At 47.9% G+C, this 24,943-nt stretch overlaps 1 protein-coding gene across 2 annotated transcripts in view; it reads left to right on the forward strand.

Annotated features, from left to right (window-relative positions):
- LOC119175480 (sulfotransferase 1C2) overlaps positions 1-24,390 on the forward strand; it is a 104,935-nt gene extending 80,545 nt beyond the window's left edge. For both annotated transcript variants that reach the window (XM_075877753.1, XM_075877752.1), the window contains exons 2-3: positions 1,538-1,802; positions 23,354-24,390. In XM_075877753.1, coding sequence (XP_075733868.1) covers positions 1,538-1,802; positions 23,354-24,289 — 1,201 coding nt within the window. In that variant the 3' untranslated portion in view covers positions 24,290-24,390. The remainder of the gene's footprint in view (positions 1-1,537; positions 1,803-23,353) is intronic.
- The last annotated feature ends 553 nt before the right edge of the window (positions 24,391-24,943 follow it).

The following is a 24,943-nucleotide window of genomic DNA, read 5'->3' on the forward strand; positions in this document are numbered from 1 at the left end:
CGGAACGCCGTCAGCCTCCACCGCTTTCTTCACCATGGCGTCGTCGCTCCGGGACTCGTTCTCGCCTCAGTCACCGAACGTGAAGAGCCCGCCGTGCTCCTCAGCTTTGAAGCTCGCCGTCCAGCTGGCGCCAGGAGACGACGGCTTTGGTGGAACAGCGGCGAAAGCGCGAGGCGTGCAGGCAGCTGGTCTGAGCACCTTCCACTGATTGAGGCCCCGTTCGGTTCTCGTGCACCGCGTGCAAGTATTTCATTTTTCTTGCTTGATTGTTCCTATATGTCCTAGCTCGTACCCATTGATGGGGATTGGCCATTAAACTTGTGCTGATTTTAATGGGGAAAGCAAAATTTTAAAGTTTGATCAAGAAAAAAATAATATTCTCACGGAAATCTTTATAGCATGTACGTGCCCTTACTGAAGAGGCACCGGACTCAAGTCCTATTGAATTGACAATAAATATTGCGTTTTGTTAATCCACAGCGCTGTTGACAATTTGAATAAAAGCATAGACAAGTTTACTTAACAAAATTAGTGTTATATATTTATAAACTGCATTTAGTGCTGTTCGACGAGTTTGACTTGATTATTCCAGGGCATTTGGCAATCCCGGGGCGTAACTATAATGTAATAACATTAAGCGCTCCACCACTACGGTCGACTAGGAAGAAAGGAGAAAGAAAAAATTGGCCCGTATCTACATGCTACAATGCAAATGTCGTCGAAAGACAATAGTCTTGCGTCTGGAGAGAGTGAACAAAACGTTTATTTGAAGTTCTGCACAAGAAAATTGGTGAATCGTATTCTGGAGACGCTAAGTTAGAGTGCCTCGAGCGTGCAGCGGAGGCGAACGAGCGCATCAAGTCGCGTCAGACGTGAGACATGAGCTCTATCTGGCAGTTATTTTAGAAAACAAAGCGCGCGCGCCCTGCGCCCCCGTCTCGGAGCTGATAAGGTGTACAGCGTGGGGCGACGTTTAGGTGCCACCGCCGTGTCTTCTTATCAAAGCGTTGGAAACGCTTGCCTTTTCTTGGAAGCATTGCACGATCAGCGCAGCGTGATAAAGGCTATGGTCCTTATAATCACTTATGTATGCCTTTTCTAGTGAGAGACACGCATACAGAATATTGATGTGTTATTATGGTGCCTGAGATATGCACAATAATTGCTTTTTAATTGACAATCGCACAAGTATGAACACGGAACCTTGAGCAATATTGGTAGGCGCTGTGTAGGGGGGCGACCGTTTGGAGTATCGTTTCGTCACTTAAGTGCCATTTAGGGTACCGTTAAGGTCAGACCAACAGACAAATGTACAGACAGACAGCAGACAGACCAACATTTTTGCGTCAAAGGTAACCAAGAAGGACTATCGTCTTTAAAAACCACTTAGAGTACAGAAGGGAGTAAAGAACATGAATGGAAAAACGTGATCCCCTCTGTACGTCGCTTCAACCATGTCATCATACCAACAAGCTCTGTGTGTTTCCGCGTACCACTGAGAGTCGTCATTGACCACATACCTCGCTTCGTCGCGCAGTGTCATCCTGTTCAGCGGCAGGTGTGTCTTCATCAGGCGGGGCACGGACGCACCATCCAGGATGCGCGTGCCGAGAAGCTCGAGGAGCGGCGTCCTGACCAACCACTCGAAGAAGTTCTCAGCCGACCGGCCTCTGTTGACGACGAGTTGCAAGATCTGCTGGACCCAGTGGGTCCCGCACTTCGGGTACGTGACGAGCACCACGTCTCCTGAACGAGGCACGAACTGCAGGGCTTGCCGCACGGGCTCTGGGCTGAACTCGCAGGTGAGCCGGAGCCCCTCGATTTCCATGTACCTGGGCTGCTGGCGGATTGCCATGCCGCTGCGCCGAGTGGCCTTCTGGAGAACGAGGTCGGCTGACTAAAGGGCGGGGCTTGGCATAGTAACATGCACCACAATGAAAAAAAAAAAACATTGAGGGCAATAATAGGCCAAGAAATTGCCGTTGACATACTTACATTTGGCTATGAACGCGAATAACACTAAAAAGAGTAAATTAAAAATATTCCGATTACTTTAGTAGACCTAATTGGTATAAGGAGGAAATTAGCGGAATTTACAGATCTTCAAAATCCCAATCATGGCTTGCTAGTGTTGAGTCATTTTCAATATGTGCTATATCGTGACATTGTGAGACTGGCTAGTACACGTATACCTGTATGATAAGGAATGCTAGCGTAAAGGAAGTATGCGTGAATATATTCATGCATACTTCCTCTACACTATCCCTTTTTGACTTTCGTGATATGCTTTGGCGCGTGTCGGTTTGGGCTAGTTGGTATGGCATGATGATTTTTATAGCGTGAAAACAGAACGACGACAAAGGGAAGTGCCTTCTCTTGTCTTCTTGTCCTTTTGTCGTCGTTCTGTTCACAATTAGTCTTTTTTCGAAACACGATATATATATATATATATATATATATATATATATATATATATATATATATATATATATATATATATATATATATATATATATATATATATATATATATATATATATATATATATTTATATATATATATATAAGGGAAAGAAGTGTATACCTAAGGGCTCGTTTTTCCGTGTTTTTAACACAATATTAATGAGATATAACAGACAGTAATGCCAAGGAATGTACAAGGGAAGTTATTAAAATCAATGGAATGTAAATAAGAAGAAAGAAAAGTGGATGAAAAAATTACCAACTGTGATATCTATCTATCTATCTATCTATATATATATATATATATATATATATATATATATATATATATATATATATATATATATATATATATATATATATATATATATATATATATATATATATATATATTGGAGGAGCGTTTTTCGCCGGATCCGGGAATAATAGGAGAATAAAAGGAGTTTGACTCACAAGTGAAAAGATTTTTTACTTGACGTTTCGACCGTGGGCCCGGCCTTCGTCAGAATGAAACAAAACACAGCAATGGTAACCACTTATATGCCAGTTGGTCACATGGATTGTAGATAGGTACAATCAATACACGTGGAAAAAATGCGTTCAAAATGTATCAACATACTGTTCGTCAGTAACATACTCGCGTAACAAGAAGATTCAACAGCAATTGACAGCTCATGTGGTGACGAAAAAAACACCGATAACAGAAGATTAACACGTGAAAAACAGCACCTACACTGTTACGGACAATTTTCAAGGATATAATAATAAAAGGTGATCAATGCGCATGACATATTACTGGCGCAAGAACGTTAAGGTGCCGGGATTTTCGTTGAGACCGAAAGCAATGGTACTGAATTTGTGGATGAGATATGATTCCCGGACTTCTCTGTCACGATGGGAGCTAAAGCCTGACTCTAGAATTGTAGCTTTTATCTTGCTGAAGGAATGACCTGGAAGCGCAACGTGTTTCGATAACGGTAAGTTAGGAAGGGAAATCGCGTGTGCTTTATGATTATTAAAACGTAGACGAAAGCTGGTCTCGGTTTGTCCAATGTATTGCATACCACATACAGAGCACTCCAGAAGATAGATTACGTTCGATGTGTAACAGCAAAAGTTACCCTTTATTTTAAGACTGAAACCGGAGGCGGTACTCTGAGCTGAAAGTGATGTTGTCATATGTGCACAAATTTTGCAGCGTGATTTATTGCATGGATGGCAACCCGAATATTGCGGTTTAGTAACTTTAGAGGATGTGACTAAGTCGTGTAAATTTTTAGAGCGTCTGTAGATTACTTTAGGTGGAATCGGGAAGATTGTTCGGAGACGTTGGCTTTGCAAGAGGATATTATGATGCTTTTGAAGAATACAGTTTACTCTAGGAGCCGAAGCTGAATGAGTGAGGACCAGGTTGGTTAGGCGTGAGGTGGCAGTCTTTTTCGGTGCCTTTAATAAGGTCTTGCGTTCGACGAGGTCAGCCTTTTTGAAAGCGTCTTCTACGAGACGGACAGGATAATTCTGTTTAACTAAAGATTCCCTCAGGGAAGTGCAGTTCTGGTGATAATCAGACTCATGTGTACAAACGCGTTTGAAACGGAGTGCCTGACTGTATGGAATGCTGGTCTTCCAGTGCTTTAAATGACTACTGTGAAAATGAAGATATTGGTGCCTGTCTGTGGGCTTCTTGAAAAGCGTGGTGCTTAGTCTGGCAGACTAAGCACCACGCTTTTCAAGAAGCCCACAGACAGGCACCAATATCTTCATTTTCACAGTAGTCATTTAAAGCACTGGAAGACCAGCATTCCATACAGTCAGGCACTCCGTTTCAAACGCGTTTGTACACATGAGTCTGATTATCACCAGAACTGCACTTCCCTGAGGGAATCTTTAGTTAAACAGAATTATCCTGTCCGTCTCGTAGAAGACGCTTTCAAAAAGGCTGACCTCGTCGAACGCAAGACCTTATTAAAGGCACCGAAAAAGACTGCCACCTCACGCCTAACCAACCTGGTCCTCACTCATTCAGCTTCGGCTCCTAGAGTAAACTGTATTCTTCAAAAGCATCATAATATCCTCTTGCAAAGCCAACGTCTCCGAACAATCTTCCCGATTCCACCTAAAGTAATCTACAGACGCTCTAAAAATTTACACGACTTAGTCACATCCTCTAAAGTTACTAAACCGCAATATTCGGGTTGCCATCCATGCAATAAATCACGCTGCAAAATTTGTGCACATATGACAACATCACTTTCAGCTCAGAGTACCGCCTCCGGTTTCAGTCTTAAAATAAAGGGTAACTTTTGCTGTTACACATCGAACGTAATCTATCTTCTGGAGTGCTCTGTATGTGGTATGCAATACATTGGACAAACCGAGACCAGCTTTCGTCTACGTTTTAATAATCATAAAGCACACGCGATTTCCCTTCCTAACTTACCGTTATCGAAACACGTTGCGCTTCCAGGTCATTCCTTCAGCAAGATAAAAGCTACAATTCTAGAGTCAGGCTTTAGCTCCCATCGTGACAGAGAAGTCCGGGAATCATATCTCATCCACAAATTCAGTACCATTGCTTTCGGTCTCAACGAAAATCCCGGCACCTTAACGTTCTTGCGCCAGTAATATGTCATGCGCATTGATCACCTTTTATTATTATATCCTTGAAAATTGTCCGTAACAGTGTAGGTGCTGTTTTTCACGTGTTAATCTTCTGTTATCGGTGTTTTTTTCGTCACCACATGAGCTGTCAATTGCTGTTGAATCTTCTTGTTACGCGAGTATGTTACTGACGAACAGTATGTTGATACATTTTGAACGCATTTTTTCCACGTGTATTGATTGTACCTATCTACAATCCATGTGACCAACTGGCATATAAGTGGTTACCATTGCTGTGTTTTGTTTCATTCTGACGAAGGCCGGGCCCACGGTCGAAACGTCAAGTAAAAAATCTTTTCACTTGTGAGTCAAACTCCTTTTATTCTCCTATATATATATATATATATATTCACTCGTGAGTCTACTTACTGAGACTGAAATTGAGCCATTAGTCTGAGTGAGTTCGGGTGAGTAATACAAGGTTGTACTGGTCACGAAACTTCGGGCCAAGTTTGGTATAGGGACAGAACTTCTCGCAAGGGCTGCCACTGTAGACAAGGAGGCTTTCATCGCAGCCGATTAAATCGTCTGTTTTTGGTGCGTAACTAGGTTTATTTGCGGATACTCGCCCTGGTGGCTTCATGGACGCATTTCTGACGGGCCTCATATTCTGGTCTCCCATCGCATGCAGGCAGCGGTTGCGGCAGTTTAGCTCGTCGCAAAATCCTCTTGCAGCCCCGCTCTGCACACTGATTTCGCGAACCCAGATTTGGCGAACGCGCACAAATTCCACTTACGATGATGCTTTTTCTTGATGTATCCACATTTTGAAACGAATACTTAGCCTGCACTCTTCAGAATGTATATGACTGCGTTAACAGTTACTTTTCGTTATGATGTGGCAAAGGCTATGGCATTAGGGGAAAAACTGTGCATTGCCTGGGCTTTCCTGGGCCTTGAACACACTGCATATAAGCGAATGTCAGAAGAATATAGAAATAATAACTACACACAAGCGAAAACCGTTTTCCTCTTATACCTTCGTCGGTGGCTTAGTAGCTAAGGTGAGCTGGTACATGCCTGGTCACAGCAATCGCATTTCGATAGAGATGAAGCGCAAAAACGCGTGTACTAAAGTTTACGAGCACGTACAAGGGTTACATGTGGTAGTTTTGTTGTTGTTGTTGTTGTTGTTGTTTTGCAAAATGTCCATGGGCTCTCGCACGCTGCAAAATGCCTATAGCGATTGTCTAAAGCATTCTTCTAACTATTCTCTATTTTTCTAATCATTTTTCTAACCAATCTTTGAGCAACTTAGTATAAACCGCTGTGGTGTGGCAGCGGTTTTTAATAAAGTCTACTAAAGCAAAGGTGCGGCACCGCTTCCGCACCTCTGCGCAAGCTTGGCGAAAGCATTCACGGTCCACGAGGAAATACGTTGTATTTGAGCAGTATGTATTTCGTTGTACAAACCGCTGGTGAGCACAAGAATGCCTTGCTGCAGCCCGGCGGTAGAGTTTGCGGTGACAGGTGTCTTTGTCGTCTGTGTGTACAATCGGGCCGTAAGCGCTAAAGTAATGTCGATTGATTGATATGTGTGGTTTAACGTCCCAAAACCACCATATGGTTATGAGAGACGCCGTAGTGGAGAGCTCCGGAAATTTTGACCACCTGGGGTTCTTTAATGTGCACCAAAATCTGAGCACACGGGCCTACAGCTTTTTCGCCTCCATCGGAAATGCAGCCGCCGCAGCCGGGATTCGATCTCGCGGCCTGCGGATCAGCAGCCGAGTACCTTAGCCACTAGACCACCGCGGCGGGGAGAGTAATGGTGAGGCCTCTTGTACACTACGGCGGCCTTGCAGGAATGCAAAGCCTTGCCTTGGCGCTCGCACGAAAAAAAAAAAAAAACCTTTCTCTTAGCCCTTGTAAAACTTTCATGGCCATTTGTTTATGAAATAAAGGCCCCACAATGCACGATGGCAAAGAAGTGCTTGCGCAAGAAACGTACAGTCCTGAATAATATAGCGTAATCTATATGCAAACGCTTATTCAAATAACCAATTAAGAAAGCTTAAAAAGTAAGGAGTCGCCCTGCTAAAGTAGAAGGCGTGGGTTCGATTCCCCGCCATGACTGCATTTCGGAGCGTGGGGGGGGGGAGGGAGGCGGAACATAATAAATACCGGTGTAATTGTATACTTTGATTGCGGCTGCGGGGGAACGTACGATTTTGAGCACATGCTTTGGCGGTGCCCCTCGTTACGTGGGGATAAGAACCTAACAGAGCAGAAATGGAGCTCGGCCCCCAAGAGCTCAGAATAACAGCGTAAACTTTGGGCTGCCCAGAGAGTTTGCGATGCGGTGGTTTGGCTATAGGTCTAACTGCCCTCACTTGGGAGCGGCCCTCGGCTCTTCGTACCGTACCGTGTTTTGGTATGCGTAAAAGAACTGCAGCTGGGTAAAACGAATTATGAACTCCTCGCAACAGCATGCCTCAGAACCATACCGTGGTAATGGCTTTCGTACGTTAAACTGCAGAATTTAATTTTGATTACCGACAGTATGTGCCTGGTCGCCGCTAAAATTCACGAAATAGACCGGGGCTACTCACGTTACTACTGCAGCGCGCAGCTGACGAGACGAGACTCAACCAAGCGCTTAGGACGTCGCGCGCCCTTTGAGTATCAGTTATAATATGATAACGCAAAGGTGTTGATTGGAGGCAGCTTCGGCATCCGCCGTCCGGTGAGCCCTTGTCGCTTTGGTCGTGCTCTGACCCCAAACAACGCTGCGATAAGCGACCTCATGCAGCCCATGCCAAGGCAATAATCGGCCTTATCAGCAATGCACAATTGCGTATCTTTCTTTCTAAGTCGTACTCAGACGTTTGAAAAGAACAAGGGCTATAAGTGGTATTTGCTGTCATTTTGAGATGTATAATCCGCGGACTACTCGCTCCAAGTTGTTCTATTCTGGCTTTTTTTAGGATATTTTTTTATTTTTGCTCGCGTATACGCAGCAAACTAAGAATAGAGTTTTCGCTGAGCGTGTTTACGGGCGAGCGGAAAGTCCACTCGCCCGCTCGCTCGTAAACCTGCCCAGCTAATACTTTCTCATTAATGTCGGGTTCGCTTATACTTGGCCGGTAATGTGGCTGGAGTCCTCAACGGAAAAAGGAAACGAGAGCGGACTTCACAAATTGCGCACAACGCAGCCATTCAGTGTTCTTACAACCGTGCCTATAGTTGTGTATCGTTGTAGACTGACAATTATCGCCATGGTTTGTGACCATACTTTGATTCATTGACACTTCCAAGTATAAACTAAACATGATCTTTTAGGGATATTATAGAAAGGTCATCGCAATCGCACAGGGGCGTAGCCAAGCGGTAACACACCGGGCCCTTGCCTCCCCCCCCCTTGTATTTTTTTCGGCATTGCATACGGAGCAAAAAATGACTACCGGGACCTATACGCCCCTGCATTGCACATGCATTTCTGCGAAACTAAGTGTTCCGGCATCGCAATACCATATTTTCACAGACCCTTCTCTCTCTCTCTCTCAAAAAAAGAGAAAAACATAAACGCTATCCACTCCTGGCCGCTAGAATAATATTATCTCAGGTTTAACGTTTCAGAGAGAGAGAGAGAGAGAGAGTAAAATGAGGGAAAGGCAGGGAGGTTAACCAGAAAATGGAGCATCCGGTTTGCTACCCTGCACTAGGGGAAGGGGGAATGGGGAAGAAAGATTGGAAAGAAAGCGAAGAGGGAAATAGACGCGCGCGAAAAAAAAAGGGGGGGGGGGGAGAGCTGGGGTGCTACAGTCTATACAATAGGCCGCTGCCACGCAAAAAGTTCAGTAAGGCCTTCACTGATTTTCTGTGAGCACACAAATCATGTCGTCTTTCCAGCACTGATTGTTCAGACAAAGGTCTGCCGTCAAGGCGAGCTAACGCAGCAGCTAGTTGCCGTCTTTGCACGCTGTAACGAGGGCAGTGACAGAGAACGTGCTCTATAGTTTTATCGCTGCCACAATGACCGCAAGCAGCACTGTCTTCCATGCCGATTCGGAAGGCGAAAGCTTTGGTGAAGGCGACACCAAGCCATAGTCGGCAAAGCACTGTTGTTTCGAGTCGAGAGAGTCCAGACGGAGGCCGGAGTCGACGAGACGTGTCCAGTCTACGCAGTCGCGTGTGCCGTAAGCACTCGGCGTTCCACAGGAATTTTAATTCTGCATTAGCGATTTTTAGGATGGTCATTGCAGCATCAGTCCTTGAAAATGGTATAGATTTTTCTTCACCATCTTCGTGTGCTGATCGGGCAACTGCATCGGCATGTTCGTTGCCCAATATGCCGCAGTGACTTGGAAGCCACTGAAACGTGATTCTGTGTCCTTCGTCGAAGAGGTGGTGAAGCAGCTCTCTAATTTCCAGCACTAGTTGTTCATGAGGCCCCCGGCGTAAGGCGAATATCAAACACTGTAGTGCTGCCTTAGAGTCCGTGAACACGCTCCATTTCTTGGCTTCTTGGTGTTTAATGACTTGAATTGCGCTACGTAGAGCAGCAAGTTCCACAGCTGTCAAAGATGTCTGGTGGGATAAACGAAACTTCACCGTTGTCGCTGTTGCAGGAAAGATCACCGACCCTGCAGACCCATCCACTTCAGTTGAAGCGTCAGTATTTAGATGAGTATGCTCACTGTGTTTCTCATATAACAAGAGAAGAGAAAGCTGCTTTAGCGCTAGAGACGAGAGCCGGGCTTTTGACCCTATGCGTGGAACCGTGAGTTCAACATGTGCATAGGTCATACTCCATGGGGGAGTTGAAATCCTCGATAAAGTTGTATATCCCGTAGGAATGCGTGTGCGATATGACAAGACTGGCAAAATGAGGCACGAGGTCGGGCTTCTGGCAGAGAAGCTAGGTGATGGGCAGGGGCACGAGTAAGATGCCTCACGTGTGCTCTGAGCACTTCCATCATGATATGCGTCTTTAGCGGGTAGTCATTAGCGATCTCGATTGTCTCAGCTGTTGATGAACATCGCGGTAGTCCCAGACAAACTCGCAAAGCCATAGCCTGGATGTTTTCGAGAGTCAGAATGTTGGTTCTACAGGTGTTGGTCAACACAGGCAAACTGTAGCGCAAATAGCCAAGAAAAAGCGTCTTGTACAACTGCATCATTTCATGTACTGAAGTCCCCCAGGTTTTTTCTCCGAGATACCTGAATAAGCAATTTCTGTCAGCCTCTTCTTCAAGTGGGCCACATGTGGGCCCCAGCAGAGGTCTCTATCAATGAATACGCCTAGAAATATGTGCGTTCTGACATATGGTATGACTTGGCCATCGATCGATATAGCGTATGGTCTCATTGGCTTTCGACTAAAAGCAATCAATGCGCATTTCGCTGGCGAGATTTTCAGACCCTGGTCCTTGAGGTACACTGATACCAACGTCACAGCTTTCTGAAGTCTTGCGCGTACCCGAGGTCTTGTCACGCCAGATGTCCAGACGCAGATGTCGTCAGCGTACATGGACCACTTGACCACACTTGGTAGTCGTTCTACAAGACCAATGAGAACGAGGTTGAAGAGGGTTGGACTCAAGACGCCACCTTGCAGGACTCCACGATGCGTTGGGTGTTGGGAGGTTGGACCATCTGCAGTGTTCACAAATAAGGTCCGCCCTTGTAAATAACTGCGTGTCCAACAATACAGTTGCCCGCCTAGGCCCACTGACTCAATGGCTTCGAGGATGGCGTCATGTAGAACGTTGTCGTATGCTCCTTTTACGTCAAGGAACATGGCTGCAGATAGTCGTTTACCTGCCTTTTGTTGCTGGACATATGTGACGAGATCTATAACATTGCCGATCGAACATCGGTGAGGGCGAAAACCAGCCATGGCGTTCGGATATATCTCATAGTATTCCAGGTACCATTCAAGCCTGGCCAAGATCATTCTCTCCATTACCTTTCCTACGCAACTTGAGAGTGCGATCGGTCGGTAAGAGGCAGTGTCCAGGGGAGATTTGCCAGGCTTAAGAATCGGTACCAAGCGGCTAATCTTCCAATCTTGCGGAACGACGCCAGCTTGCCAGGAATCGTTGAAGATGTTAAGGAGCGATTCTCGTGCCCGTTTACCAAGGTTGCACAGCATCCTGTATGAGATGTCATCCGGGCCAGTTGACGACGACTTATTACATAAGACGAGCGCCGCATCGAGCTCCTGTGATGTAAACGGTAGATCCATGCGTGGGTCCCGTGAGTGAGGGGTATGATTCACTGTATGTAGGCTTGTGTACGCTGTCTGGCCCACGGTCATAGCACAGAAATCTTCTGCTACCTCAATTTCGTGCCGGCGATGAAAAAGTGCAAGGGCTTTGAAGGGAAAACGCTGCTCTGGAACAGAACGTAGGCCTCGCACAATTCTCCATATCTAAGGCAGTGGTTTATGAGGATCTAGCGACGCACAAAATTTCCTCCATCGTTGGGTGTCTAATTTGTCAAGGCGCCGTTATATCTTCTTTTGGATGCGCCGGGCTGTCCGTAGATCGTCTGTGGAATTGGTGCGTCGGTATCGTCATTCGGCACGACGGCGGATCGCACGAAGTCGCTCCAGCTCGAGGTCACATTCAGAGTACTTCGAAGAGCATATTATTGTGTGCATAGCCGCATGTGCAGTTTCCTTAATAGCTTGCTGAAGACCATTGGACAGGCCTTCTTCACAAGCATCCTCAAGTTGAGTTTTGAACACACTCCAATCTATTCTTTGTGTTGTGGTAGAGGAGTACGTGTTCGAAATACCTTTTCTCTTCAGGTAAGTGAGGATGTGGTCGCTTCCGTGTGTTTCAATGTCTAAAAACCACTTTACCCGGGTAGCAAATCGGCGTGAAACAAAGGACAAATCAAGGCAGCTGCTATATGTAGTGCCTCGTAAAAACGTAGGACTGGCGTCATTCAGAAGGACGAGACCATGGCTGGAAACCAATGATGCTAGACGTCGTCCCGTTGAATTAAGCCTTGAGCTTCCCCAGATGGGATGTTGCGCATTGAAATCCCCGGTGATAACACACGGACCCGGATGTGCCCTTAATATGCCGTCTAGTTTGTTGGCGTCGAAATGACTTGATGGGGATATATACACGCCTAGAATTGCGAATGTCACCTTTCCTTTTTCAACAGAGAAGCACACATACTGATTGCCGTCGTGAGGTTGCACTGGCTGGACAACGTAAGTAAGCTCCCGGCGAATAAATACAACAACCTTGCTACTTCCGATGTCACTTGAAGAGAAAAATGACTCATAGCCGGATAATCTGATTGGGTGCGATAATTTCGGTTCACATATAATCATGATAGGAAATCGGTGCAGATGAACAAACTGGCGAAAATTAGATATGCGAGATCTCAGACCTCTTGCGTTCCACTGAAAAATCGACGCTTCTCTGACCTCCTGACGGAACGACTTGTGATTGTCGGCCATGTCTTTACTGGAGGCTTGCAAGGACCGGACTCAACGCGTCCAGCACCTGTAGGCCGCTCCTAGCAGTTGGCGTATCGATGCTTGTCAGAAGACTTCTGATGATACTCACAATGGATCGCAGCATAGGAATATTTTGACGATCTGCTGTTGGAGCCTCGTCATCAGCAGCATTGGATTTCACTGGGAGCAGAGAGCGGGAAGGCTGCTCGGAAGGCCGTGCGTTCGCAAGCTCCGGCCAGTCTTCAGGGGACAGAGGCTTCGCCGGTGGAGGTATTCTTGTACTCTCTGGCTTTCTACTGAATGTTGATGGTGGTGTAGACCGAAGTGGTGCATGAATATCACCATGACTGGAGCGCTTCCGTCGGTGGCAACGTCGACGCCGGATTTTCTGTGAAGCTTCTCTATGGGTGGAGTTATCCCTGACCATTTCTTTCAGGATACCCATTTCTTTCTTGAGTCTTGGGCATTCCTTAGACGTGGCTTCATGCGTACCTCGACAATTGCCGCACCTATAAGTTGTTGCACAACAGGTGTCTACCGTGTGCGCCTCCACGCACCGGGGGCATACGGTAGAGTTCGCACAGACGCCCTTGACATGGCTGATCTTGAAACACTTGTGGCACTGAAGCGGCTTTGGGACAAAATGCCGTACCACATGCCGGAAATGTCCCACCTTGACGTGCGTAGGGATTGAGTCGCCCTTAAAGACTATCTTAACGCAGCGGCTGTTCCCAAGGCGGCTTATATGCTTAATGACCACTCCTTCGTACGGCGGTTTTATCAGAATGGGTAGATCCGTGTTTGGGATTGCCAAGTCAATGTCGTAAATGACACCTGCAGTGCAGGTCCCAGTCATCGGTATGACCGCTCATACTTTGACATCTCCAAACTCTGTCATCATTCGAAGCTTCTCTAGCGTGTCTGCATGTGTTGTGTCGACAGCTAAATTGTTCCTACGTGTGTTTAGCCGGACCTCTTTGATTTCATTATGTGCTATTCCCTCAAGAACATTGGAAATGGCTTGCCTGTTCAATTTTCAAAGGCTGGCGGAAGGATCCACGGGCATGAAGAGAATGGTATGCGGCCAGCGTTCACTCCTTGCCTTCACGGTTGACGTGCTTGCTGGTGATGACGTCTTGATGAGCCTCCTTTTGGCCTTGTGGCTCATCACAGACACGAAGCTGCCATCTGATGAGTCGTCGCCGTCGACTGAGTAGATGTCCGTGTCTTCACTGGAGCTGCACCAAGAGCCTCGTTTCCTTGCGGAGCTTACAAATGTTGAGCTGTAGCCAGACGGGCCAGCAGTTCGTTCTTCGTCCATGGGCACGAGAGCAGGAGCATCTCTTGAGCCGTCGCTGGTGATGGACCATGAGCCTTGAGCCACAGAAGAGCTTGAGGCGCTGACATTTGACCACGTGGGCCTGTAAAAGTCGCCGCTGCCATCGCCATAAGGCGGGACGCAGAGAGCGTCCCAGGAATTGTGGAAAATATAACGAAAAACCACGATATGATTATGATAGACGCCGTAGTGGAGTGCTCCGGCAATTTCCACAACCTGGAGTTCTTTAACGTGCACCTAAATATTTAAGTACACAGGGCTCAAGCATTTCCACCTTCATGGAAAATGCAGCTGCCGCAGCCAGGATTCGATCCCACAACCTTCGGGTTAGCAGTCGAGGGGCTCACTGCGGTGGGCCACTAGGCCGCTAGAAGCAGAATGCCAACGTACGAGGCAAGGGCGCAGACAGAAATTTTTTCAGGGGAGGAGGAGGAGGCATCTTTTAGACAGACAGACAGACAGACAGACAGACAGACAGACAGACAGACAGACAGACAGACAGACAGACAGACAGACAGACAGACAGACAGACAGACAGACAGACAGACAGAAAGACAGGCAGGCAGGCAGGCAGGCAGGCAGGCAACTTTATTGTCCTCCTTAGAGGCCAGGCAGTGGGCCAATTAAGTAGGTCCCCACCCAGCCGTCGGCTACTCCCATGTCGAAACAGAGAGGCCATGCCTCTCAGCACGTACGCAGGCCCTGTGGACAGCCTGAAGCTGGACGTCTTGCCTGAGGTATGTGATTGCCGTCGTCCAGCCCACTTCTCGGTTAAAGTCTTTTAACGCAGGACTTTAACCTTGTGACTCAGAGAACAATATTCACCACAATCTGGGCAAAGTGGATTAACTTCCGGATGAGGCATGCGTCAGAAATCCCCTGGAGGTGTAGGACCCCGTGTGAAGCATGCGAAGCGTGCTTGCGTGTGTTCTATGGAGCTTATAATGAGGAAAGGGTTGTTGCTCTTCTCTGTAATGAGATGCTATATCGTGAAAGGTAACGAGAGGATCACTGTGGATGAGCTCTCCTGAACTCATGCGAGAGACCATCCCGTCGCGGCATGTGGAACCTCGCGCACAGTCGTGGACTGTCTCGATTGGGTTCAGGTGACCCGGTAGTACGTCTGGTCTCATGTGAACTGGAAACCCGACTATGTGATGAAGAATGTCGGAGGGGGGTCTGCCGTGGATGAAATGCTAAGTTTTTGCTCTATATGCCCACGAGAAAAACTTTTTTCGGGGGATGGTGGGGCGCGCACGGGCCCGTGTACCACTCTCTGGCTACGCCACTGGTAAGGGGACCCGGTAGCGTGTTTGACAACCGTTCTGGAGAACGTGCGAGAGAGAGGGGAGACGCCCGTGTCTTCCGCTACAGCGCTCATTGGCTACCACCGCTGCAAACGTCATTTCCACGCAATGCCTGACGCCTTCGTCTGTCCTCTCCACCGTTACCACCGTCTGGCGACAGGGCTCGCTGGATTCCGTGCCGACCGGTTCTGCCCTCGCGATCTCCGACGTCAGCGTAGCTCTGGCCGACTGGGCTCTCCCTACGTCATCGTCTGACGCCGATCTCCGACGACAGCGTAGCTCTGACCTACTGGACTTGCCCTACGCCATCTCCTGACGCCGACAAGAGCTTTCGCAAGTGGTGCCCCGTCCTCGGACTCCTGTGACCGTGTTTCCATCTTTCCTATCTCTCCTATCCCCTCGATATGTCCTGGCTCGCTGGCTTAGCGCATCTCTCTTTCTCTCTCTCTACACCTTTATTCCTATCCTTTTAATCCATCCTCACCCCCATCCCTTGTGAGCTACTGTTGAGGTGTCGCACCCAGAAGCAGACAGTTACGGGGCTCACCTTCCTCTTCTTTTCTTTCTTATAAACATAAACACCCCCCCCCCCCCCCCCCCCCCCCGCTGTCTAGTACGCTCCACCGCCGTCGCTGCAGCCACGCTCGCGGGGTGAGGAGCGGTGATCGCGGTGCAGCGTTGTGTCAATATGCCATGATCCGACTGCTTTGGGGTTGTTTCCGAACTAGTGAAGCCGTAAGTAAACAGTGTCGGGGCTGACTGCGTGGACAGGCGGCATCTGCACACTCGTGGAATTACGACGAGTAGTAGACGGACAAGATTTACGCGTTGGAGCGAGGCGTACGGCCGTGGCCGCGGAGTTCCATGGCGGGGGGATCTCGTTTTTCGCCAAGCGTGTTTAGCTCATGCCTAAGTTTTAATACCCTATAGTTGTAGTTTTAGCCACCATTCTAGTGGCCGCATCTAACGGCCGTTCGCTGCCGTTCATGTTTTGAGCAGTTTGAAGTGCTAGCTTGTACTTATGAGTTTTAAGCAGATCGGTACGGACTTGTCTCAATCCAACATTTTGCAATGTACATACCAACTAGCCCAGATCAGTTCAGTTCGCTAATGCAGGGGAACTTTCTTCATTCTTTTTCTGAAAACACTGTTTACACTTTAGCACAGCTTACGTGTTCAAGTCAATATATGTCAAGTTCATCAAAACAGTTATAGAAGAGCTATATTGCAAAAAATATCACATTATCAGGTCCAAGAGTTCAGAACAACTGCTGGGAGCCTATTGTGAATATGCATGTTGCCCGTCTGAAGCCCTCCACATGATTGCAGCAATAGTGACTCTCAGCGAAGGCTTGATGTGGAAGCGTAGAAATAATAAAGTGAGTTGGTTGCAATGAAAAATTACAAAAAGTGCTGAGACAGGAGGAAGCCGATGACATTATTCACAGGATTTTTACTTTCTCTGTCCATTAGTACTTGCTTACTGACAATAAAACGCCTGATCCTCTCTGAAGCACGCAACCACTGTAAAGTTAGAAATTACTCATGCTTACTTTATTTGCGTGCATTACATTTTCTACTCCTTCCTGCGATACCCCCAGGCCATGGAAGTAATACAACAAATAGAACAGGTGGCATAAACAAGCATACCCTTGCAGGAATTTATTGAAAACTAAAGTCACCTTGAACCGTCATTCAGTTTTCTTTGGCACCATCTGCCTGTGATGTATCTTTCTTTATATCCGTCACTGTAAGCTGCTCAGTACCATCACAGTGAAACAGTTGGGAGCCACGCACATGTTGTCAAATATGGTTTTTGTTTTGCACTGCAACTACGGCCATATCACCCTGATTTCGCTTCAAATATTACCCACGGTCACCTGCAAGTTATACATTTGCAGTATTTTGGAGAATGACATGCTGCACAAAGTCCGCAAAACTGCGGCAGGCATCACGAACCGACACAGCAATGTCAAGTAACAGGCAGCTAGTTTATTTTTAAACAGGGTATACTCAGTGGTTGAACAACTGTTTCGCGTTTTTGGGCCGCTCTCGCTGCATGTAAAAAAGAAACCGACTGGGAGGTATTATGATCACTTAATTTAATAGTTTAAACTCGCACTTACTAACGATATGCATCGATCATGTTGGCAAGACCGTCGGCAGCCTTGAAATTGCTCGAAACATGAACGGTAGCGTACGGCCGCACCTGGAACAGCGTAATAAGCCGGCCGAATTAAAACTTCACATGCGTTTAACAGCCGTAACGAACATGCTGCGGGATCTATACGGGCAAAATCGAGCCCTGATGCTAGCGGCGCCGCGGCAAACAAGTACGTCTTGTGTGCAGTCTGTCTACGCAATTTGCCCGAGACTGTTTACTTAAGGTTTCAGTAGTTCAGAAATAACCCAAAAGCCATCTGATTCACAAAACACACCACACAGCTGCTCTGTACACCCCCGACACACTTTGCCTGAGACTGTTTACATAAGGTTTCAGTAGTTCGTAAACAACCCAAAATCTATATGATTCACAAAACACACCTCATACAGGTAGGTGCTCTCAGTACCGGCGCTACCGGCAAGTCCGCGGTTAAAGCCCCTTAATATAGAGAAAGCAGCGACACTCTCGCCCCGCCACGGTGGTCTAGTGGCTAATGTACTCGGCTGCTGACCCGCAGGTCGCGGGTTCAAATCCCGGCTGTGGTGGCTGCATTTCCGATGGAGGCGGAAATGTTGTAGGCCCGTGTACTCAGATTTGGGTGCACGTTAAAGAACCCCAAGTGGTCGAAATTTCCGGAGCCCTCCACTACGGCGTCTCTCATAATAATATAGTGGTTTTGGGATGTTAAACTCCACAAATCAACCAATCAATCAATCAATCTCCTCCATACCCTTTCCAAAGTGTCCAACCCTCCTCTCACAAGTGTCCAAATCTAATCTATATCCTCTCCCGAAAAGCCACCGTGTGGGCGCCCACCCTATAACTTAGCTCGTGCCACTTTCCTATCAAGAATGCTACGTCACGCTGATAACATGCGTCGTCGCGGCCCGAGAGGCGGGAGAGGAGTATGTGCGGCACGGCGGCTCAGTTAAAAGAATTGCGGTACTATCCTAAAAATGTCCAGGGACTTTAGTCCGCAGCGGCCTTGACCGCTGGCGCGGCAACCGCAAAAAACAGCAAAAAATCTAACTGAACGCGGAAATGACGTTCGTGGTAGCCGCTACCAATCAGCGCCGTAGCAGACGACATAGGCGTCCCCCCCCCCCCCCCCTATTTTGCGCGTCCTCCAGCATACGTTAGTCAAACAAGCAACCCGGTAAATTGCGTTTCTTGTACATTTAGCTGCGTTCTGCGTTCAGCTGCATGCTTCCTTTGTCTTTCATGAAATGCTAAAGCCAACAATATGTATACTGATGCCTAGCCCGTTTCTTTTCGCCTGCAAGCTCATGCGTCGATAATAACTCGTGCTCACTTTATTTAATACCACTTGTTTCCCCTAGGCATTCGGAATAAGATAGGCTTGATGGGCGAAGTAAGATTACGCCGGACTATTTCATGCAGATAGTGCATGAGTGAGGCACAAAATGCACCAAACTAATAAGACCAGTAAAAATCGTCATCTTGTCTCGTCAGCAGTTCTGATAAACCATATCCCCCACGATGGTCTAGTGATTGAGACAGTCAGCGGCACACCTGCACATCAGGAGATCGCATTCCGGCCGTGGCGGCCGCATTTTTGATAGAGAGCAAAAATATTTCAGTCGCATGTGCTTAGATTTGGGTACACGTTGAAGATACCCAGGGGGTCGATATTTCGAGAGCCCTCCACAACGGCGTCGCTCGTAATAATATATGGTGGTTTTGGGACGTTAAACCCCACATATCAATCAACAAGTCTAAAACACGCCTTTTGTGAGTTGGGTTGCCCGTGGATTATACCGACGTGGAACGCAACTATTTTGTCAGCGCAGAATTTTCTTTTTCCGATTAGGGCCCCATGTACAGGCCAAGTACAGTCGCCACTCACGAAGAGGAATCCACGTGCATACGTAATGACCGGCACACACACACACACAAAAAAACGAAGGGTCCGAATGAAAGTGGCAGACGGGAAAAATCAAGAATTTCCACGGCTGTTGACGCATTCCGTGGTGAAGCGGAACGAACGCCGATAGCAGTCGGGGGGCCTTATTTACGTGCCGACCTTGAGAGTGGAGCACCGAGCCTATTTATGCCGGGTTTTCACCGGCCAAGCACCGCTGTAGGACACTGTCGCAGCAGAGCCGAGAGTGGTAGTGGCGTGACGCTCCTAAATCGCGGTGTCCCGGCGGTCAGCTGAAGCCCACGGTCCCGCTCTTGCACGCTCCGCACCGTAAGTGAACGGTGCGCTTCGATCATTGCTGAATCGTTCGGTGGTGTGAAGGCAGGGGGACGACATTCATACCGATAATGCAGCAAATTTAATCTGTTTGTCTCATCTGTGCTTATCCAAACAGGGGAGAAATGAAAGTGCTTGGAAGGCATATCCGCTGTTTTTTTCTGTTGCCCACGTCCTAGCGGCCGTGTTCACGAAGCTTTCATTCGTAAAAGTTTCAAATACTGTTCGAGAATGTACGACCACCTTGGCTGCAACAGCAGGTACACTCTAAGAGTCAACTAAATTTACTGCTACAAACAGTTCTGAGAGCTGTCTGAACAAGAGATCGGCTTTGCAACACTTTTCTGCTGTAAGAGCATGTAGTAAATTCAACAACTGACAAACTGAGTGAAAAAAAAAAGGAATGAAACGCCGAACGTGCGCGGCCTCTTCTTCCTTTCTTGTCGGTGGCATTTTTTTTTTTCGCGTAGTTTGTCGTTGGTATTCATGGATTACAAGCTTACCCCTGCAGAGCTCACCAAGTAACATGTGTGTCATTAGACTTGGCCCGTATTCGCGAAACGTTCTTTCGCCAAGGACTGTTTTTTCAGCTCCCCGCGATTAACGATCGGGCGGGGAGCTCAATCTGATGTGAGCAACGGAGTGTATGTGCTTTCATTGCACACTTACAAGGGCGTAGCAAGGGGGTGACACACCGGACCCATGCAACCTCCACACCCCGGAACAATTTTTCCGCCATGGCATAGAGAGCGAAAAATGAACATTTCAAGGTGGTGCGCCTCCCGAAATCGAAAGGAGACCCCCCACCCCCCTCAAAAAAAAGTTGTTGGCTATGCGCTTGCACACTTAAATACAAGTTTATTTTACTATTATTTCGCCTCCCTAGAAGTGCGGCTTCCACATTGTGGATAGAACCCGCTACCACAGAGGTGCAACGCCACACGGTCCACCGACGTTCGTCAGAGACCAGCCAACATCGCGCATCTACTCGTGGCGCACGTAATGTCGCACATGACATTACGAGCCGGACTTTCGTATTGATGTCACGTCTGATCGCCCGTTGAGTGCGGTAAAAGCGGCCTTGCCTCCGGGCCGGATTTATGTGAGGTATGTAAAACACAGATGGACCTCCTCGCAAAGTGCGACTTGTGCCGTTGCACTTTACTGTTCCAGGCGCTTTATCTGGGGCGTGCAGGGTGTGTACGTGCACCGCGTCGGTTTAGTGTGCCACACGACGGCAGCCTCGAGGTTACACGCGGACGAGCGCATGCGGCTTCGCCGAATTCCTTGATGCGCGGTTGTTTATCTCCAGATGGGAGTATACCACCGGGGCAGCGTCCGAGCTGTTTCCGCCGCAGGCGCTGCCAGTTGCTGTCCGCATCCCCCCCACCTCTCCTTCTGCTATGCTTACCGATGCTGAGTCGCACGACAGTACAGCCACTGTAACGACAGTATGTTAAAATACGGTCACTGACCGCTCTTTGCTTGCTCCTGGCCATCAATCGCTGTATCCTCCCTCCCTTCATTTTTCTTTCTTTTTTTAAGAGCGTGAGTAAGATATGCTATGAAGTAAAGCTAGAACACCCGTAGTAGGGACCTTGCCCCACAAAAAAAAGGGGGGGGGGGGCATATATTGTTTTGTTTTGTTTTACACTTCATGACGGTACTTCGGTGAAGGACGCCAATTGTTAATTCACGAAGCTTGAACATTTCGGCCTTATCGCAATTCGTACTTGCCTTTAGAGGCTCCTGGCGGACGTGGATACGAATGCTCTTAATTTATTTTTATTTATATACTTGATAGTAATGTTGAAAAAGAACACGAAATTCCTGGCGTATAAGCAGATAGCAACATTATGCTCTAGTTAAGTCGTGCTGATCTGATTCGAATTCGCTGGTATACGAAAGTGATTGTGAAGAAGAAAAAAAGAATTATCACTGTTGTCGGCACGTTTGGTGCACCACGATACGGTCCGGTGCATTCTTTTGAGCTCACTTGCGGAAGCTATCCGAACGACTGCGTGCCCTCTCTGAACGACTGCACACTGGGTGTGGGCGTGCATTATTATCATTGCTTTATGGTGGTAGTCGTCGTCGTCGTTGTTGTTGTTGCTGTTGTTGTCGTCACCGGAAATGTTATATATTAAGCTGTTCAGCGTAAAAAATAAAAAGACGCCACGTTCACAGAATAGGCGAGGGCATGCGTGCAGCTTAATAATATAGTACGAACTAGCCCGATCCCACACTTTACATCACGTTACACATGTCACTTATAAATTACGATGCGTTCACGGCGCTGAGAAAAAAAAACCTTTCCAAGGACGTCACAAAGTCACGGAAACTTGACTCATACATGTGTTTTTGTTGTCTTAAGTTCGATCAGTTCACTTATGGGGATGCACGGCGTGGGACTGACGACAGACCTCGAGCACGCTATTTCTGAATAAAGTCTCTCCACCTCCAGCTTGATGCAGGATTCGTGCATGCGACATACGTCTATTGATTGATTTGTGGGGTTTAACGTCCCAATACCACCATATGATTATGAGAGACGCCGTAGTGGAGGGCTCCGGAAATTTCGACCACCTGGGGTTCTTCAACGTGCGCCCAAATCTGAGCACACGGGCCTACAACATTTCCGCCTCCATCGGAAATGCAGCCGCCGCAGCCGGGAATCGAACCCGCGACCTGCGGGTCAGCAGCCGAGTACCATAGCCACTAGACCACCGCGGCGGGGCTACATACGTCTATACGTTTATTAGATGCGAAGCAGCTATTTGACTAGCCGGTGTTACGCTGTTCCTCCTTGCGTCCATACGCGAACGCGCAGCAACGTGCTCCCCTCACCACAGGTGTTAGAGCAGTGCCAAGTAGGTCACGCCGAAGCTGCGCGTTGACGTCACGCTCCTCTCACGGTGCGCGCTGACGTTACTTTCTCTCTCGCCTGCTGCGCGCTTGCCGCTGTGCAGCACCCGCAGCTTTCGCCTCGTTCGTTCACCCGCAACACTTACCGCTACCACCACTCGCTCCGCTACCGCGACCGCCACTCGTTACACCTTACGCAACTTCGACATCGAGTGTCTGCAGGAACCTCTGAGCGTGCACTTCACTGATCACAGGACCGTGGTAGTCAAGGCGAAACGCGTGCCAGCTCCAGTCCAGCGCCCGTGTCCACTCTGAGGAAACAACAAGACCTACGCCAGCCACCGCTTCAAACGAATCTTCCCGTGCTCACCGCAGCACCCGCGTTAGTGCCGTTTAACTCATGACACCACCCGCGTGGAACGCTACTGCTTAACATCCCATCAGAGTTCCCTTTGGGAAGATGGTGTGCATTTTTGTATAATTTTCTGCGTCCTTTAGGACTGCAAAATTTCCTTTTTACGGAAGCAAAAAACCGATGATTCACACAGCCATATACCAATGTTATTTGTTTTCTGCTTCTCATTTTTTTCGTAGTTATCACTGTTGTACTAGCACTCATTTTACATGCACGCAGAAATGGTCTTTCGAAAGTCCAGACCGGCACGTCAGCACGCACAGAAGTCTTGCATGATCTTAGGATGTGCTGATCCTTTGTATACGCTTATACTACCGTTTTCAAGTTTTCAACATTCTGCGCTGTTCATAATTTTCATGCATGTTTGAAGGCTTTAGATATGATCTGATTAAATAATTTTCTGCTATTATTTCATTCCTTTTACGTGCTACCTGTATCCCTACTTAAGCACAGATATCTCACTTATTTATTCATTTATTTATTTATCTACTGTTCACAGGGTGCGATGCCTTCATCGAAGAAGCCGAGTTATGTCGACGTAGACGGGATCCGGCTCCCGGGGGGCTTCGATCCCCACCGCGTACGAGAAGCGCTGAGCTTCAGACCGAAACCTGGGGATATCTTTCTGGTGACGTACCCCAAGTGCGGAACTCATTGGATCCAGCAGATCTCGCAGCTCATACTGAACCGTGGGACGTCGGCAAGCAACTATCTCGAGTTCCAGATGAAGACACCCTTTCTGGAGTTCACTGGCACCAGCGACCTGGACCACATGCTACCGCCACGACTCTTCAAGACGCACTTTACCTTCGAGCGGCAGCCGTACCACAAAGATGCCAAGTACGTGTACATGGTGCGCAACCCGAGAGATTGCTGCGTTTCCTTCTACCATCACTCGCGGTGCATTCCCGGCTACCAGTTCTCAGACGGTTCGTTCGACGACTTCTTCGAAGTCTTCATTAGAGGCGATACAGACTTCGGAGACTACTTCGACAACCTGCTGTCGTGGTACGAGCATAAGGACGACCCCAACGTGCTCTTCCTCACCTACGAGGACCTCAAGAAGGATACTAAGAGCGGCGTTCTCAGACTGGCCCGCTTCTTCGGAAAGAAGTACGCGGAGCCGCTCGAGAAGGATCCGGACCTGTTGCAGCAGGTACTGGACAAGAGCAGCGTGCAGTACATGAAAGACCACATCGAAGTGACCAGCGGGGACTTGCAGAAGCTGTTGAACACAGGAAACGGCACCACTATGGAGCCGGTGCGGAAAATGTTTGTGCCCCGAGATGGCCGGGACCCGACGATACAGTTCATACGAAAGGGTCAGGTTGGTGAATGGAGGGGTCACTTCACACCCGAACAGGAGGCCAAGATGCGAGCTAGAATACAGGAGAAAACCGCTGGCACAGACGTGATGAGCCTATGGAAGGACTAGTGTGTGGTCAGGCTCTACGCTCAGGTGTAAGACGCAAGTATCAGCTTTGTGCGGATGAGTATCACTTCTTTTCGTTTGACAATAAAGTACTACCCTCATAACTGCTGGAAACTTATTAAAGGAGATCCCACAGAAGCATGCCGTAACCGACGTACTTAGATCGAATAGACAAAAATTTGTACGAGTATGCGTGGCATTTCAGAGTCGGTGCTTCCGAAGTATGGCATGCGTGCCTCTTGAGTGGCATATCAGTATATCATATGTGAAAACCAGGGGAAAATACAACAAGCAAATCACCACAGTTAAATAGAACGAAAAAAGCGTTTAGGTTTATGCTTCGGAGGACTACGTTTCGTTTACACACACACCTGCAATTAAGAAGGCCTAGGCCGAATTAAATATGTTCAGCGTCTTGTTCTCAGCACTATTCGGTCGTTCAGAGAGAGAGAAAAAAAGCACTTAATTTGCCTCCGTCAGAGAGTGGCGGCTCCCCTTTCACCATCTCCCCCCCCCCCTCTGTACGTCGGCCGGAATCGATTGGCTCCTGGCGGTCGCCTGAACTTGTACTCTAAGCCATGGGTCGGTATGTAGCTATCACGCACCTTTATTAGTTTAAGGATAGTAGGGAGTGTTCGAATATGGGCACCAAAGCTC

Source organism: Rhipicephalus microplus, chromosome X (genome assembly GCF_043290135.1).
Source record: "Rhipicephalus microplus isolate Deutch F79 chromosome X, USDA_Rmic, whole genome shotgun sequence".
NCBI classification, from domain to species: domain Eukaryota; kingdom Metazoa; phylum Arthropoda; class Arachnida; order Ixodida; family Ixodidae; genus Rhipicephalus; species Rhipicephalus microplus.